The 18,101-nt window shown below is 38.7% G+C and overlaps 1 protein-coding gene across 1 annotated transcript; it reads left to right on the top strand.

Moving 5' to 3' along the window:
• Positions 1 to 1,227: 1,227 nt before the first annotated feature.
• LOC103446799 (8-hydroxygeraniol dehydrogenase-like) lies at positions 1,228 to 5,496 on the top strand. Its single transcript, XM_008385975.4, has 5 exons — positions 1,228 to 1,819; positions 1,911 to 2,024; positions 4,239 to 4,752; positions 4,899 to 5,052; positions 5,142 to 5,496. The coding sequence occupies exons 1-5, from the start codon at positions 1,722 to 1,724 to the stop codon at positions 5,348 to 5,350; spliced, it is 1,089 nt and encodes a 362-aa protein (XP_008384197.2). The 5' UTR covers positions 1,228 to 1,721; the 3' UTR covers positions 5,351 to 5,496.
• Positions 5,497 to 18,101: the final 12,605 nt, after the last annotated feature.

Here is an 18,101-nt window from a genome sequence, read left to right as displayed (position 1 = left end):
GTTTTGTTTGTTGCGCCTTACTTGAACTTCTTCATCAGACTCCTCATCTTCTCGTCTCATTTGCGCCCATTTTGCTTCCAATTTGAAATTGGATGAGGACCCCCAATTGGAATTGGACGAAGATCCAAAGTTGGAATTCATTGCAAACTTGAATTGAAAGAGATTGAATTGCAAGAGATTGAATTGAAATAGATTGAATCCAACGGCTAGCTGACAGCTGACATCATGTTGACGTCACTTAGCAGTTGGATTTGAATTTGAATTGTAGTTTTTAAATAATAAATTATGTTTGGCCCTATGACCCTTTGGCCCTTGGTTCGAGACGGTTTTTTGTGACAGGACTAAAACGAGCCCTTTGGCCATTTGGCCCTCGGTTGGAGACGGAGGCCAATATGGCCCTGTACTGTTCATTAAAATATTAATATCTTGGGAAATCTTGGAGGGCCAGAGGGCTAAAACGAGCCATCTGGCCAGCCCTCGGTTAGAGATGGCCTAAGGTTTCTTTGAAACATACTAGTCATTTGGTCCGTACAACAGTACTTCGTGAGACGTACCAAAAGTTGAAGCGCTATATATCGTCAAATTTAGTTCGTCGCTTTAATTAGTACATTAATGTTCTATATAATTAATTTAAAATTATACTTTTTTTTGGTTAAAAAACAAAGAAAGAAAAGAAAAAGCTTTAAAGCCTTTTTGCCTCACGTACCATAGTCGTCAATCATGCGATAGAGCTGCATTGAAAATGAGGAACAAATACACAGTGGTAAAACTGGAATAAAACCATGTTTGATTATGCTGAAATCTGCAATGATAAATTGATAACTGGGAGAAACTTCACACCAGATCTCAAAAAGCCCGGCAACCACAAAAAAAAAAAAAAGAAAAAAAAATCAGAATACTAAAGAAAATTAAACAAAAAACAAATTGTTAGCTATCCAAATATAACAAATGTACCTGGGACCATTCAATACGGAAAAGGATCCCCGCCAGAATCTTTTTGTGGGGATCTGACGAATCAAGCAATCATAGTCGTTTATCGTATATCGTGCAGTCAGTTTTCTTTAAATATTATTTATATTCAATTTTAAAATTTGAATTTAAAATGATTTCCGACCTTACGTTATACGATAAACGACCGTGATTGTTTGATTCCCGGGTCCCCACAAAGAGGATCCTTTTCCATTCAATACAATCTTCAACAATTTGATCTGTCTGTCTCCCACTCCCATCCTTCCTTGAAAATGAAACCAAAAAGCCCACAACGCATCAGAGAAACAGAAACCTCAAAAACCAGCGGAAAACCCAAAATCCTCAATAAAAACTTGAGGCCATCCAAAGTTCAAATGTGAGAGATAAATCTGAAAAAACACAAGCAAACGTGCAGCAAGCTCTAATCCCTATAAAAAAAGCCGCAGTAAAACAAACCTCGAACCAGAACCACAAACTCGGAAATTAATAATTAGCATTTTAATTTCAATATTTTTTTACCCATACTTTTGTTGCAAATCACAACTGTGACAAACGGCTACATTTAAAAGGCCAAAATGGTAGTTGAGATGACAATCTGATGTTAAATTAGATCTGGCTATGCGCACTGGCCCTGCCAGCCACTTTTCTATATTTATACCGAAGCTTTAATCACTCTAACCGTGTTGTGGAGCACTCAACATATATACTTGAGAGACTACGCTTTCTCCTCTCACTCACTCAGTGCTTCAAAAATGGCAAAGGCTCCAGAACAAGAACACCCTGTGAAGGCCTTTGGATGGGCTGCTAGAGACACATCTGGCCACCTCTCTCCCTTTAACTTCTCCAGAAGGTAAACATATATGTTTTGCTTAATTTTTCCGTCTAATTTTTTGGCAAATAACCGGTACGTATGTTTTGATATGATATGTGTGTATGTACAGATCAACAGGTGATGAGGATGTGAGGTTTAAGGTGTTGTATTGTGGGATATGCCACACTGATCTTCATAACATCAAGAATGAATGGGGTATCTCTTTGTACCCTATGGTTCCTGGGTACGTACAAATAACCTTCAAACTTTTGATTATCCTTCTTGTTAATATATATTCTTTTGATTATCCTTCTTGTTAATATATATTCTTTTCTTTGGTTTTCTCCATCAATGTATTTTCTGTTAAATGCACGATTTAGAAGAGGCACCATCTTTTTATTCGAGTAAACTTCACATAATTAAATGAAGTAAAATGTAGACATAGATGTAGTCACATTGGTTAGAATAAATGTACCTTTTCATGTGATCTTGAGTTCAAATCTTCTTCCCAAACTATCACTCGTATGTGGAAAAAAAAAAAAACACACACACACACAGCCACACACAGCTTGTTTAATCTATAAGTTAGAATATAAATGTGTTTTAAAACAATAATCCATAAGTTATAGACTGTTGAGTTTTCAATTGATCTGTAAAGGGGTCGAAATTGGCTTAATTCGTATTTGATTCGTTTATTATTTGGATTGGCAGATCTAATTAATTGTTCGTATCAAAAATAATAAAATTCGTATTCAATGTATTGAAAAACTTATGTTAACATATCAGACTTGAATCCTATTTAAATTATAGGTTGAAAATGTCAAATATAATATTAGATTTTGGGTACTAATACTTTGAGAATCACCTGTGGATTGAGACTCGTTCATCATCTTGGGTACTACTATTTTTAGAATCACCTGTGGACTGTGACTCGTTTATTTGCTTATATGAGAGGTCTTTAGGACTCATGAACATATTTGTAATAACATTTTAAGTTAGTTTTGAGGTGATTCAACTTGTATGATACAAATTTGACACCAAAAAAACAAAAAAACAAAAAAACAAAAAAAAAAACTCAATCCACAATTTTTTATTTTATTTTATTTTTTTTGAATAATACCAGGGAGACAAAATTTTGTAAACTAAATGAAATGTAAGTTTATGATTGGATTATTACTTAAAGATTGATAAATGTGCTCATTTCTATTTGTGACACTTCATTTAGTTTGTAAATTTTTTCTACAAATTTAGTCTCTCTAGCATTATCCTCTTTTTTTTTTTTTTTTTTTTTTTTTTTTGGTCGAATCCATATCTTGTTAATTACATTGAACTTGGGTCACATTTTTTTTAGTACAACGATATATATTATACTAAGAGGAGAGGGGCTTGGTTAAGTTATACAATGGGCAACCGAATTTAGTATCGAATTTGTTATCTACGAGATTCGAACCTAAAACTCTCACTTACAAATAAAGAGAAATACCACCAGATCGTAGTATTGAATGACAACTTGGACCGCATTTAGATCACCATTAGTTCGATAAACCTTTTTCAATAATATGGGCGAGCCCAACTGTGAACTGTCCCTGACTCCCTAATAAACACACACCATTAATTTCAGCAGTCACCGAGTCAACTTAGTCTCGTATATGCAATAATTGAACCGTCAATTGCTCTTCAATGTTGTCAACTAACTCAACTACTCAAGGGCATAGCATGTAGTGCATATCAAATTACTGATTAATGGTTGGCCCAAATTAAAAGGTGTATTGGACTATATTAACTTGATTTGGCACATGTATGTTCACATAATTTGGTATGGGCAAATCTCCCTTGTCAACTCTTTTTCATAAATGTTATTTTTTTTAGGTACAACTATATATTTTAAATTAAGGAGATGAATGAGTTCCGTTAAGCCACACAAACCTTCACTATTCATGAAATTTGAATCTTAGACCTCTCATTTACAAGTGAAGAGGAATACCATTAGACCGTAGTACTGAGTGGCTTCATAAATGCTATTTCTATTTTTGTTTTGTTTTTTTCAACTAAGCTCTTATTTTACTAAATAACAATTTAATCATGAAGAGCTTCATGTCAAACCAATAAATAAGTTTTTAATATAACTATATATTTACATTAAATGATAGATGACAAAATTGAGTTCAAACTCGTCACGTGCAAGAATTAAATGTAAGGCCTCTAAATTACAAAATACTTCTTTATAAAAAATATAGCGCTATAGTGCGGTACCAAGTGGCCCAAATAAGTTCTTAAAACATTTAAAATTTCTTACAACATTATGGTCTTTGCACGTTTTGTTACAAGAATTCTCCTTGACTGCTCAACACATGCATAATACATGCGCAATTGCTAGTATTATTTAATTAAACACATCTAAAAAATTTTAATATCAAAACAAAAAGCAAAATTGGAATTTAATTTGGCTAACTTTCAGGCACGAGATTGTGGGGGAAGTTACAGAAGTGGGAAGCAAGGTGAGTAAAGTGAAAGAAGGAGACAAAGTGGGTGTGGGCTGCATGGTTGGTGCTTGCCATGCATGTGAGAGCTGTAACAGCAACCTTGAAAACTACTGCCCCAAAATGATACTTACCTACGGTTCCATTTACGCCGACAGAACTGTCACATATGGAGGTTACTCGGACACAATGGTCGCCAATGAGCGCTACATTGTTCGTTTCCCCGAGAACCTGCCACTTGACGCTGGTGCTCCTCTACTTTGTGCAGGGATCACAGTTTATAGTCCCCTGAAGTATTTTGGCTTAGCCGAGCCTGGTAAGCATGTTGGCATTGTAGGCCTTGGCGGGCTTGGTCACGTTGGTGTGAAATTCGCTAAGGCCTTTGGGGCAAAAGTGACTGTGATTAGTACCTCCCCTAGCAAGAAAGATGAAGCTCTGAAGCAACTTGGGGCTGATTCATTCGTGGTTAGCCGCGACCCCCAGCAAATGCAGGTTCATTTCTAGCCAATTTCTTATGATATGTTGGCTTGTTTTGCTCTCATTAAATTAATCCTTTTTAAAAATGTTAATAGAGGATCAGGCAAGATTATTTCCTTGGTGCACTTGACTTGTGATGATTTTGTACATATTAATTGCAGGCTGCCATAGGAACACTGGATGGCATCATCGACACAGTCTCAGCTGCGCATCCCATTGTGCCCTTACTTGGTCTTTTGAAGCCCCATGGGAAACTTATTCTGGTGGGCGTACCAGAAAAGCCACTTGACCTCCATGTGTTTCCTTTAATCATGGGTAAGTATAAAACTCCTGGATAATTTGTGCATTATCTCGTAAATTATTTCGGCCTAAAATCTAAAATTATTATGAATATGTGAATCTAGGAAGGAAGTCGGTGGCGGGTAGTGGAATCGGAGGAATGAAGGAGACCCAAGAAATGATTGATTTTGCAGCAAAACATAATATAACGGCGGATGTTGAAGTTATCTCAATGGATTACGTGAACACAGCAATGGAGCGTCTCGCTAAGAATGACGTTAGATACCGATTTGTGATTGATGTTGGAAACACACTGGCTGCTAGCAAAGATTGAAGACTCAAGAAGGGAAATAATTAATGAAATGTGTTGGTCTAAGTAACTAAATTTCATCCAAGTACGTAGGTTGATTAGTGTATGAGACGGTTTATTTTGCTTCTCTTCGCTATTTGATATTTCAAATAAGAAATGTTGGAATCTTATTGGTCTTACTAATTATGATAAGGTTAAATATGTTGTTAAATTAAGAATTAATTAGAGTTAATATTTGAATCAAACACTATCCTTAAAAGAAGGACCTATATAAGCTGACCTGAAAGAGTGGTAGATAACCCACTTTGGTATTTAACATAGATATTACGGTTACTAGCTGATGCCCTTAATAGGTGGGAATCAGTTAGGGTTTGTCTGTATCTATATATATATAGGAGCACCTAAAATGGTGAAACAGTTGCCACACTCCGGTTTAGTGGTATTTCTCTTTACTTGCAAGTGAGATAATATCATATGTTAAAATAAAAATTAAAAAAAAAATGATGAAACATTTTAAATACTATAAATTACCCCTCAAGAATTTTAAAATTACAATTGAATTAAAAGGAGTTAAAATAATTCAACAAATATTAATTTTGAATGAATTTAAAAATTTTAAACATTAAAATTTTAAACTTTAGAAAAAAATAATAAAATCCCATATTAGTGGGTGGTTTATGTTTAACTTCTAATTTATTTTCAAAAATATTTTTAATAATATATAAATAGAAAAACTTGAATTTCTTAATTTGTTTTAAAAAAAATCATAAAAAAAACTTTAATTTAACATACAAATGTCAATCACTACTACAAAAGAGGTCATTACTGGCCGTGTAAAAACCGACAAGAAACCCCAATTATTGTCAAATTTTTGGTAAAAATCTGACATCAAATAATGCAATGTCAGATGGGGGAATCGACACCATTGCTAACATCACGAAAAGGGTATTGACGTCGGTTAGTCCCCTTAATCCGCCACCATGAAGCAAAGTAATATCAAATAAAAAAGAACAACAACGTCGGTTAAAAGTGACATCCAACTTTACGTTGCTTAGAAGTGACATTAAATTCTGACATGATGGCGGTCCTAACCGACATCAAGTAACAATTAAACAATTAAAATATCAAACCTACTGTCGGTCCAAACCGACATTGTAACATCCCACATCGCCCAGGGGAGTGAATTTTGTAAGCCTTATATGTACATGCCCATCTCTTCCTAACATAAGGCTTTTTGGGAGCTCACTGGCTTTGCGTTCCATCGGAACTCCGAAGTTAAGCGAGTTCGTATGAGAGCAATCCCATGATGGGTGATCCACTGGGAAGTTTTCGTGTGAGTTCCCAGAAACAAAACCGTGAAGGTGTGGTCGGGGCCTAAAACGGACAATATCGTGCTACGGCGGAGTCGAGCCCGGGACGTGGTGGGGGCCCTGATCGGGATGTGACAGAACATCTCGATAAATAAAATAATTATTATGCTGTCGCCCATAAGCGACACCAAATATATTAATAATAAAAAAAATGGCTTCAGTTTTTAATTAATAATAATTAAAAAAATTATATAAAAATAATTCCCACCATATTTCATATATAGGCCAAAGCAAACATTAATAAAACTATTAACAATAATAATAGTACCAAACACTAACAATTATCCACCATATCTACAATTAACTACAATTCTTAAAAATGGTCAACCTATACATATTCTTCCCGAACTCTTGCAAAAGATTTTGAACCGGTTGTGTGGTTCATTGTTTTCAACTGCCGATTATGCTTTTTTTTTTTCCATCAATCTCCTGAAAATAAGAGAATTTATTAGACAAATGTCAAGGTATAATAAAATAAATCATAAATGAAAGATTTCTGTGATCTCTAACCTCTACCGCTACATGTTTTGAAAAGGTACTAGAATTATCATTAATACAATTTTCACACGAATCAAATGAACAAGGCTGTTCTTTCCAATTGGGAATTGAGGATCCGTGTCTCTATTGAGTTGATCCTTATAAATACAGAAGAAAAACAATTACAAACCAAGAAACAACAATCAGTTTTCAATTTAAGCATAATACTAGTTAGAATACAAAACAGAAACTGAAATTAATAATCATAATAATTTAAAAATGAACCACCTTCGAACTCTTCATCTTTGAAATGGACTTCCTCAGAATGTTCATCTTCAAAATGTTGATCCATAGCAAAAGTTACTGGAAAGAGAAGGGGAAAAATTGAAATGGGGGAAGAAAGGAGAAGGAGAAGGTGAAGGAGAAGGAGAAAGATTGAAATTGGGGAAGAAATGAAAGCACAGATGAAATGGGGAAGAATGAGGTTTAAATATGGATACTAAGTTGGCGTCAGTTAAAACCGACATTGATTGCACTGATGTTGAATTAAAAGCCACTGGTGTCAAATTAAATGAAGCTTGTTGTCAGTTAAAACCTACACCAACTTTTATAACACTTTACTAATATGCATGTTGAATTAAATGAAGCCACTTCCTAACACACTTTATTGAAATTCATGTGGCGTTGGTTTAGATGAAATTTGGTGTCGATTCTAACCGACACCATCTTCTGACATACTTTATTGAAATGCATGGCGCGTCAGTTTAAATGGAGTTTGTGTTGGTTAAAAATGACACGATATCTGACACATTGACTACAAACTCTTCTCAATCCATTTCCTCGTGCAAAACAAGCGGGAAAATTCCCGCCTAAATATTTCAAATTATCTATCGTCGATCAATTCTTTATGTACTCAACCACCTCAAATAAAATCCCTACAAAATTAAATTGTGTTGATGCACAAAATCAGTGAGGATTTTAGTAAAACAGAAAGTGTTAAGTTTGTAACCTTCGCTAGATTGCTTCGGTCACTAGTGTGGATAAGTATGTAAATGGATAGAGACAGGGAAGCAAACACAAGAGTACGTGGTTCACCCGGATTGGCTACGTCCATGGAGTAGAGGAGTTCTCATTAATAGTGAAGGGTTTACACAAGTACATAGGTTCAAGCTCTCTTTTAGTGAGTACAAGTGAATGATTTAGTACAAATGACATTAGGAAAATATTGTGAGAGAATGATCTCTATTTATAGAAGAGAGTTTCTAGTTTCATTTGGACATTGACACGTGTCGTGCTGTGATTGGCCTCTGATGTCGTCACGTGTCGCGTTATGATTGGCCTCTGATGTTGACATGTGTCGCGTTGTGATTGGCCTCCTGGTTGGAGGGAGACTCTTGTGGGTCCTTAAGGTATAATGTTGACCGGTGCTTAGTAGTTTTGGGGTTGGTCAAGTATGGTACAAGTAGTGCTCCCCTAAGTTCCTGAGTGAGGGAAGCTTCTTGGTTGGGGACTTTCAAGATCCAAGCCATTGAGTAATCACAAAACTTCTAAGTACCGAAGTGTGGTATCATTTTTACTTGCCATATCTCTCTCATAGGTAGATGTGGCATCTTCTCTTGAAGTACTTTTCCTTCATCCAGGAGTGGTATCTCTAATCGGTGGAGATGCACAAGGTAATGTGTCAATTTCACTTGAAGCTTACTTATAGTTTTGGGCTTGGTCAAGCTTGATACAAACCCTATAGTGGGAGTCCCCCAAGTCTTTGAGTGAGAAGGTCTGCTGAAGGAGGTAACAGACAAGGTAAGCAATCAGACTTCCAAGCAAACAACCTGGATTGGAGGTTCGACTTCGGCTTCCGGTTGATTGTTCTCCTTCTCCTTGTGTCATAAACAGCAACAAGGATAAGGAGAAACAAATGGAGAAGAGATGATATGAGATACTTTTACTTTTGAAGAAGTAACTTTCCACGGGCTTATTCTTGAACTGGGCTGGAGGGTTCTCCAGAGTATAAGGTCGACTCAAGAATTTGAGAGTCCAAACAAGTCCCTTAAATCTAGAGTACATTCGACCCTAATGATATGGGATACTTTTGTTGTCGACAAAGTAGTGGGTGTGGTATGGCGAGGCTTTGCTCTTTGATGATGGTGTCAGCGAAACGTTATTGAAGCTTCTCGAGTCCTTCGAATAGGGCAGTGATGCTGGGTTTGGATTTGATTTAGACTCCTCTGTCTGGGTTGTATGGTTCTGCAGGAAGGGCATCGTGTTGTAGTGATCTGTTCCAGCTCATCATTGGTCATTCTGCTTCAATCTTTTACAGCATTTGTCCCTGATGCAGGAGTGGAATGCAACATTTGCATTTAAATGGTCATTCAGAGCACTACTTCTCAGCGATTCATCCATGCGTGGCAGCTTCAGTGTAAAGCGTCAATATCATATCAACTGTTCTGAGGTATTTGTCGAAGGACTTCGTGACCTTGATAATCGTTGAGGATGAGATGAGTACTCGAGTGCAATGTTAGGCAAACAACCATGCAAAGATTCTAGGCAATCAGTTCCAGATCGGAAGTTTGATTTCAGGTTCCGACTGATTGCGTTTTTTCTCCTTGTTCTGCAGGTAAGAGCAAGGGCAAAGGAAAAGACAGGGAAAAAACATGATATGAGATACTCTTGCTTTTAACCCTGATGATATGAGATACTCTTGCTCTGGTGTGGCTTGTTTGCATAGGTATTATCGGGGGGGGGGGGGAAGAAGCTGAGTATTTCGAGAGACTTTGCTGGGAATGCCCTCTCGGATGTGAATAAAAGTTGAGCATTTTTTATTTTATTTGCAGGTATGCCTGGTTGTGGAGGATGGAGGTCAACATATATAGGAATTGTTTCAACAACGGGTAGTAATGTTATTCTTTTACCCTTCTTGGTCATAGCAATGTAGTGGGAGCTGCAACATTCACGTGTTTTAACTTTGTCAGAGCACTTTGAAAAAGTGGTCTGTGGTATTTGGAAAGCTGATGTTGCGTGTGAAGATTGCATACAAGCTTTATCCAAGGAAATCTTGCTCTTAAAGTTCGGACATCGATGCTTCTTCGATTTTCGAACAAGCAATCCTGTTGGGGATCTGGCTCTCGAGATTCGGAGAGCGTTGCCTCTTCGATTTTTGAGAAAGCAATCCTGGTGGGAGTCTGGCTCTCTAGATTCAGAGAGCGGTGTCTCTTTGATTTTTTAGAAAGCAATCCTGGTGGGAGTCTGGCTCTCGAGATTCGGAGAGCGGTGCCTTTTCAATTTTTGAGAAAGCGATCTTGGTGGGAGTCTGGCTTTCGAGATTCGGAGAGCGATGCCTCTTCAATTTTTAAGCAAGTAATCATGTTAGGAGTCTGGCTCTCAAGATTCGGAGGGCGGTGCCTCTTCGATTTTTGAGCAAGTAATCCTGTTGGGAGTCTGGTTCTCAAGATTTGGAAAGCGGCGCATCTTCGATATTTGAGCAAGCAATCTTGTTGGGAGTGTTTTCTCGAATGTGAGTAAAGGTTTGGCATTTTTGCCAGTCTGCCTTGCCATGGAGCATGGAGGTTGACACACATAAGGACTTTCCAGTTATCAAGCAGTGGTCCTGTTCCTTTACCCTTGTGGGTAATAGTAGGTTAAAATTTATGTGTCTAAACTTTGTCAGAGATCTTTGGCGAAGTTATCTATGGTACCCGAGGAGCTAATGTTGCGTGTGGGGATTGTCGACATATTTTACTCAGGAAAATCTGCTTCTCGAAATACGGAGAGTGGTGCCTCTTCGATTTTTGAACCAACGGCCCTATTGCCCTTTCTTTTGTAGGGGCACCAATTGTGTATAAGAAGTACGTTTAGAGAGTTATTGCTTGCAGGAAGTTTCCGCTTATTTTTGTACTTCAGAGATTTATTGCACCTCATTTCTCATTCATCATTTCTAAGAATGTCTGGCCTATTCGACCGTCATTTTGACTTGAACTTTAGGGAAGAGGCAGCCATGCCTTCTCAAGACAACATATGGTGCCCATTCTTCTTATCCCCTACTGGTCCTCTTACCGTTGAGGACTCTATGATGAAGCATGATATGACCGCTGCGGTGGTGGCTAGGAACCTTCTCACTCCCAAAGATAACAGACTATTTTCCAAACGGTCTGATGAGTTGGCTGTTAAGGATTCTCTGGCTCTTAATGTTCAGTGTGCAGGTTCTGTGTCTAATATGGCCCAACGCCTATTTGCTCGAACTCGCCAAGTTGAATCATTGGCGGCTGAAGTGATAAGTCTCAAACAGGAGATCAGAGGGCTCAAGCATGAGAATAAACAATTGCATAGGCTTACACATGACTATGTTACAAACATGAAGAGGAAGCTCGACTAGCTGCAGGAATCTGATGGTCAGATTTTACTTGATCATCAGAGGTTTGTGGGTTTGTTCAAAGGCATTTATTGCCTTCGTCTTCTGGGGCTGTACCGCGTAATGAAGCTCCAAATGATCAACCTTCGGTGTCTCATCTTTCTGGGGTTCTGCCTAGTACTAAGGCTCCGAATAATCACCCTTCGGTGCCTTTTCTTTCTGGGGCTTTGCCCACTGCTGAGACTTCTCCAGAGCAACCTTTGTGAAGGCTCCATCTTGTTTGTTTATTTTGATTCATGTATATGTACATATTTGTTACTTATCGGAGATATCAATAAATAAGCTTTGCTTCATTTCAACGTATTGTGTTAAATACACCAAGGCCTCTTTCACCAAGTTCTTTGAATTTTTTTCTTTTGTTAAAGCTTGTATGTTGAAGCTTTGTGAGTTAAGCATGTATGTTGAGGTAGTGCTCCCTTAATTTCCCGAGTGAGGAAAACTTCTTGGTTGGAGATTTGAAAATCCAAGTATCAAGGTCCAGTAGCATATGGTAGGAGTACCCCAAGTCTTCGGTCGAGGGAGTTGACGAAGGAGGTGTCTTGCTAGTAGCCAAGTTTCCAAAGTAACAAAACTTCACCATTTTCCTTTCTAAGTGGTAGCCCAAAACTCCTCCTTCATATACATTTGTTATGAAAGTTGTTAGGCCCAAAGAAGAAGAGGCCTAGGCAATTTGTTTTCTTTCAAATTTTTGAATTTCCGAATATATATATATATATATATATTTTAAAAGATTTGTAGGTGAAACTTTGGTGTTGAAGCTTTGCAGGTGAAGATTTAAGGTTGAAGCTTTGTTGGGTACCATGAATTGATTTTGCATCACACTATCTTGATCAAGATAGTGTGAAGCTTTTGTAGGTGAAGCTTTTGTGGGTGAAGCTTTTATGGTGGGTGAAGCTTTTGTGGGTGAAGCTTTTATGGGTGAAGCTTTTGTAGGTGAAGCTTTTGTGGTGGGTGAAGCTTTTGTGGGTGAAGCTTTTATGGGTGAAGCTTTTGTGGGTGAAGCTTTTGTGGTGGGTGAAGCTTTTGTAGGTGAAGCTTTTGTGGTGGGTGAAGCTTTTGTGGTAGGTGAAGCTTTTATGGTGGGTGAAGCTTTTGTGGTAGGTGAAACTTTTGTAGGTGAAGCTTTTATGGGTGAAGCTTTTGTAGGTGAAGCTATTGTGGGTGAAGCTTTTGTGGGTGAAGCTTTTGTGGGTGAAGCTTTTGTGTTGAAGCTTTGTAGGTGAAGCTTTAGAGTTGAAGCTTTATAGGTGAATCTTTGGAGTTGAGGCTTTTGTTGGGTACCATGAATTGATTTTGCTTCACACTATCTTGATCAAGATAGTGTGAAGCTTTTGAGAATTTGTAGTTGTCCTCCATTGATGAAGCTTTTGTTGGTGAAGCTTTTGTGGTGAAGCTTTGTTGGGTACCATGAATTGATTTTGCTTCACACTATCTTGATCAAGATAGTGTGAAGCTTTTGAGAATTTGTAGTTGTCCTCCATTAATGAAGCTTTGTTGAATTTCCCAAATTTTTTTTTTTGGGAAAACTAGAAATTTGTTGAATTTCATTCTTTTTTTATTTTTTTATTTTTTTTATTTTGGGAAACTAGAAATTTGAAAATGTGGGAGAGACAACATATACAAATTTTGCTTCCACATTGTTGAGCAAGAGATTGTGATGCAAGCCACGCTTTGTAGTAGTCGAAGGTTTAGATGAACCATCTAAATTGAATTTTCTTCGAACAGTCTTGATCAAGAGTGTGTGAATCTTTCTACGAGTTGTAATTGCCCTTCATTGATGAAGCTTTTGTTGGCACCATAAATTGGTTTTCTTCACATTATCTTGATCAAGAGTGTGTGAAGCTTTTGAGAATTGTGGTTAAACTCATTTGAAGAAGCTCTTGTTGGCTCCATAAATTGGTTTTGCTTCACACTGTCTTGATCAAGAGTGTGTGAAGCTTTTGAGAATTGTGGTTGCCCTCCATTGATGAAGCTCTGTTGGCATCATAAATTGGTTTTGCTTCACACTGTCTTGATCAAGAGTGTGTAAAGCTTTTGAAGATTGTGGTTGCCTTCTATTGATGAAGCTCATGTTGGCACCATAAATTGGTTTTGCTTTACATTGTCTTGATTAAGAGTGTGTGAAGCTTTTGAGAATTGTGGTTGCCTTTCATTGATCAAGAGTGTGTTGGCACCATAAATTGGTTTTGCTTTACACTGTCTTGATCAAGAGTGTGTGAAACTTTTGAGAATTATGGTTGCCCTCCATTGATGAAGCTCTTGTTGGCACCATAAATTGGTTTTGCTTCACATTGTATTGATCAAGAGTGTGTGTGAAGCTTTCTACAATTGTAGTTTTTTCGTTGTTACAGAGGAGAAATGTCTGAAGCAGATGCAAGAGGGCTCAATAGCTTGATCTTTGTATGCCATGCACTGAAGTTGTTGTTGGCTTGCAATAAGACTTTGTTGGCGACTATAACTCTTGTTAGGCATAAGTTCTCCCCTAGTTGAGTTGTCAAGCTTGAGGGTTTTTGATTATTTGTGAATGCTAGAAGTTTACATGTACAAGTTGTACCACTCATCTTCTAGTAGGTGGAATGAATGGTGAGTTGTTTTCATCACTTGGTTGGTGGTATGAAGGTGAGTTGTTTTCATCACTTGGTTGGTGGTATGAAGGTGAGTTCCTTCACTACCTTTCATCACATTTCATCACCTGGTTGGTGGCATAAAGATGAGTTCCTTCTTCACCTAGTTAGTGGCATGAATGGCAAGGTGCCAAATGATATTAGAGTACGGGTTGTACATTTCATCACCTGGTTGGTGGCATGAAGGAGAGTACGGGTTGTACATTTCATCACCTGGTTGGTGGCATGAAGATGAGTTCATTCTTCACCTAGTTGATGGCATGAGTGGCAAGTTGCCAAATGATATTAGAGTACGGGTTGTACATTTCATCACCTGGTTGGTGGTATGAAGATGAGTTCCTTCTTCACATTTCATCACCTGGTTGGTGAGAATAAGGGCAAAGTGTCGAGGCACATTGTAGCAAATGTCGAATGACACAAAGTATGTTGAACCTTTTCGAAACACAGTTGGCTTATGTATGAATGTGTTGGAATGTATGATTGAACGAATATACTGTGAAACTGTTCGTTTATTTGTATAGTCTTGTTGACATATACTTAAACTTTGTTTCATGTTGGAAACATTCATGTTGAAGCTTTGAACCCGAGTGTTTCATTGCTAAGAATGTAAGAGGATTATGACCGAGTTTTCTAAATCACCTCTTTATTGAATTCATGCTAAATAGTCTTCGTTACATAGGATGCTGAACTGCTGAAGCTTAATAGTTGTACAATGTGAGTTTACTTGTAATAGTACTTCAAGTGATTAGCGTTCTATGGATGGCCAAGGGTCTTGCCATCGGAGCTTCTAAGCTTGTAGGAGCCAGGGCGACTGATGCCAACAACTTCAAACGGTCTATCCCAGTTTGGACTAAGTGTTCCTTCACTCGGAGCTTCTAAGCTTGTAGGAGCTAGGGCGCTGCTTGTAGGAGCTAGGGTGCTGCTTGTAGGCGACATTCCTCATATGAGCCTGGTTTTTGTGTTCCTCGACTAGATCTAAGTTGAGGTTTAGTTGTTTGTCATTTTCGCTTTGCACGTAGTTCTGGACTCAGAACGTTGCTTGCTCAAGCTCAACTGGGACAACTGCCTTTGTACCAAAGGCAAGTGAGAATGGGGTTTCTCCTGTTGATGTTCGAGATGAAGTGCGGTATGACCAAAGAACTTGGGTTACAAATTCTGGCCAACAACCTTTAGCCTTGTCCAAGCTGGTTTTCAAAGTTCGCTTGATTATTTTGTTGATGGCTTCAACTTGTCCATTAGACTGGGGATGAGTTGGGGAGGCAAAGCATAAGTTGATGTTGAACTTAGAGCAGAACATCCTGAACTTATTGTTGTCGAACTGTCGCCCGTTGTCAGTGACTATTGCATTGGGAATGTCGAATCTACAAAGGATGTTCTTCCATACGAAGTCTTCTATTTTTTGCCTTAGTAATGGTTACCAAGGGTTCTACTTCAGCCCACTTTATGAAGTAGTCAACTGCAACGATTGCATAACGGACCTTACCCTTCCCTGCAGGCATTGGGTCGATCAAATCAAGTCCCCATTGGGCGAAGGGCCAAGGGGTGATCATAGGAGTGAACGGCTCAAGAGGGGAGTGAGGAATAGTTGCGTAGCGTTGACACTTAACATATGAGTGAGATATTCTAATGGCATCTTAGTGGAGTGTTGGCCAGTAATATCCTTGGTGAAAAGCCTTGTGTGCTAGGGATCGAGATCCAGTATTATTTTCGCAGACTCTTTCATGTATTTCCCGAAGGACAACTTCTACCTCTGCGGGTATAAGGCATCTTAGGTATGGTAGGTTAAAACCTCGCTTGTAGAGTTGGTCATTAATGATCAAGTAACGGGTAACCTTGTATCAAATCTGCTTAGCCTTGGACTTTGTCATTTGGAAAGGTGCCATGAGTAAGGAATCTATAAATCGGGGAAATCTAACTATCCCCATGTTGTAAGTTGCACACTTCCACAGCCATGGTGCTTGGTGCGGCCAACAATTCGACTTGAATTTTTCTCCCAATCTTGTCTTCCACCGCTGAGGCGAGGCGAGCCAAAGCATCTGCATGACTATTTACTGCTTGAGGAATTTGGGTAATCTGGTAGTGGAAGTGCTTGAGCAACAATTGTGTTTGTGCCAGATATGCTGCCATGGAGCTATCCTTAGCGTCAAAGTTATTGGTGACCTGGTTAACCACAAATTGGGAGTCACTAAAGATATTAATTCGTTTAACCCCAAGGTGTTTGGCCAAACGTAAGCCTGCTAGGAAGGCTTCATATTCGGCCTCATTGTTTGACATCTTGAATTTGAAATGAAGAGCATACTCCATTGCCACTTTATCAGGGGTCGTAAGGACTAGTCCTACTCCACAACCCTGTTGGTTGGACGATCCATCAACATATAGTCTCCAGCTGGGGCTGTTGGTTCTATTTTTTGAGCTTCCAAGGGTAATGAAACCACTTCTTTAGGCGTAGAAACAATGTCAACAAGATATGTGAAGTCGATGATGAAGTCTGCCATTGCTTGGCCCTTCTCAGCTGGCTTTGGTTGGTAGGAGATGTCAAACTCACCTAATGCTATCGTCTATTTTATCATTTACCTTGAAGTATTAGGACTTTGGAGTATCTGTCGAAGAGGATGATTGGTAAGCACGATGATGGAGTGTGCTTGGAAGTAAGGACGAAGTTTTCGAGCAGACATGACTAATGCTAGAGCCAATTACTCAATGTTGGAGTATCGTGTCTCTGCATCTTGTAAGGCCTTGCTAGCGTAATAGACAGGCCGTTCGACATTACCATCATTTTGAATGAGAACGGAACTTACTGCTGAAGCTGATACCGACAGATAGATAATAAGAGTGTCACCAACCTCAGGTTTGGAGAGCAGAGGGGCTTTACTCATGTAGTCTTTGAGGTTCTTGAATACCTCGGCACATTCATCAGTCCATGTAATGTACTTCTTACTTCCCTTAAGTGCTTTAAATAAAGGAGCACATCTGTCTGTGGCCTTAGAGATGAACCTAGTTAAGGCTGCCACTTTGCCAGTAAGTCTCTGGATGTCTTTTGAAGTTACCGGTTCCTTCATGTCGAGGATTTCTTTGATCTTCTCGGGATTAGCCTCAATGCCTCCTTGGTTTATCATGAAGCCTAAGAATTAGCCAGAGCTTATGCCGAAGGCACATTTGTTGGGATTCAACCTCATTCGATTCCTCTTCAGAATGGTGAAAGTTTCAGATAGGTTAGCGATATGTTGGTCAGCATGTTTGTTCTTGACTAGCATATCATCAACGTAAACTTCCATGCTCTTCCCAATCTGTTCGGCGAACATTGAATTGACTAGTCTTTGATAAGTCGGTCTTGCATTCTTTAGGCTGAAGGGCATGACTTTATAGCAATATAGTCTCTTATCCGTAGTGAAGGCTATGTGTTCTTGGTCCGGAGGGTTCATGAGGATTTGGTTGTATCCTGAGTAAGCATCCATGAAGCTCAGGAGTTCACACCCTGCCGTAAAGTTTATAAGTCTATTAATGAGAGGAAGAGGAAAGCTATCATTTGGGCATCCTTTGTTTAGGTCAGTGTAGTCGACACACATTCTCCACAAGACCTTTTGGAGCAAGAGACTTTCTTTGGTCAGATTTTTCTTAACAAGGGCCATATTTGCTACCCATGTTAGGTAATTGACTTCGCGGATGAAGCCTATGCCTTTTAGTTTTTCAACTTCTGCCTTCATTGCTTTATATTGTTCAACGTCATAAGATCTTTGCTTCTGTCTCACTGGCTTGGTGTTAGGGTCAATACTCAAGCGATGACATATGATATCGGGAGAGATGCCTGGCATGTCCTCGTATGACCAGGCGAAGACCTCAGTGTCCTCTTGCAAAAAAAAGATCAATGCCAACCGAATGGGTGGTGACAAGGTGGTGCC

This window comes from Malus domestica, chromosome 01 (genome assembly GCF_042453785.1).
Source record: "Malus domestica chromosome 01, GDT2T_hap1".
NCBI lineage: Eukaryota > Viridiplantae > Streptophyta > Magnoliopsida > Rosales > Rosaceae > Malus > Malus domestica.
The sequence above is the reverse complement of the archived record's forward strand: the minus strand, read 5'-3'. Positions and strand labels throughout refer to the sequence as shown.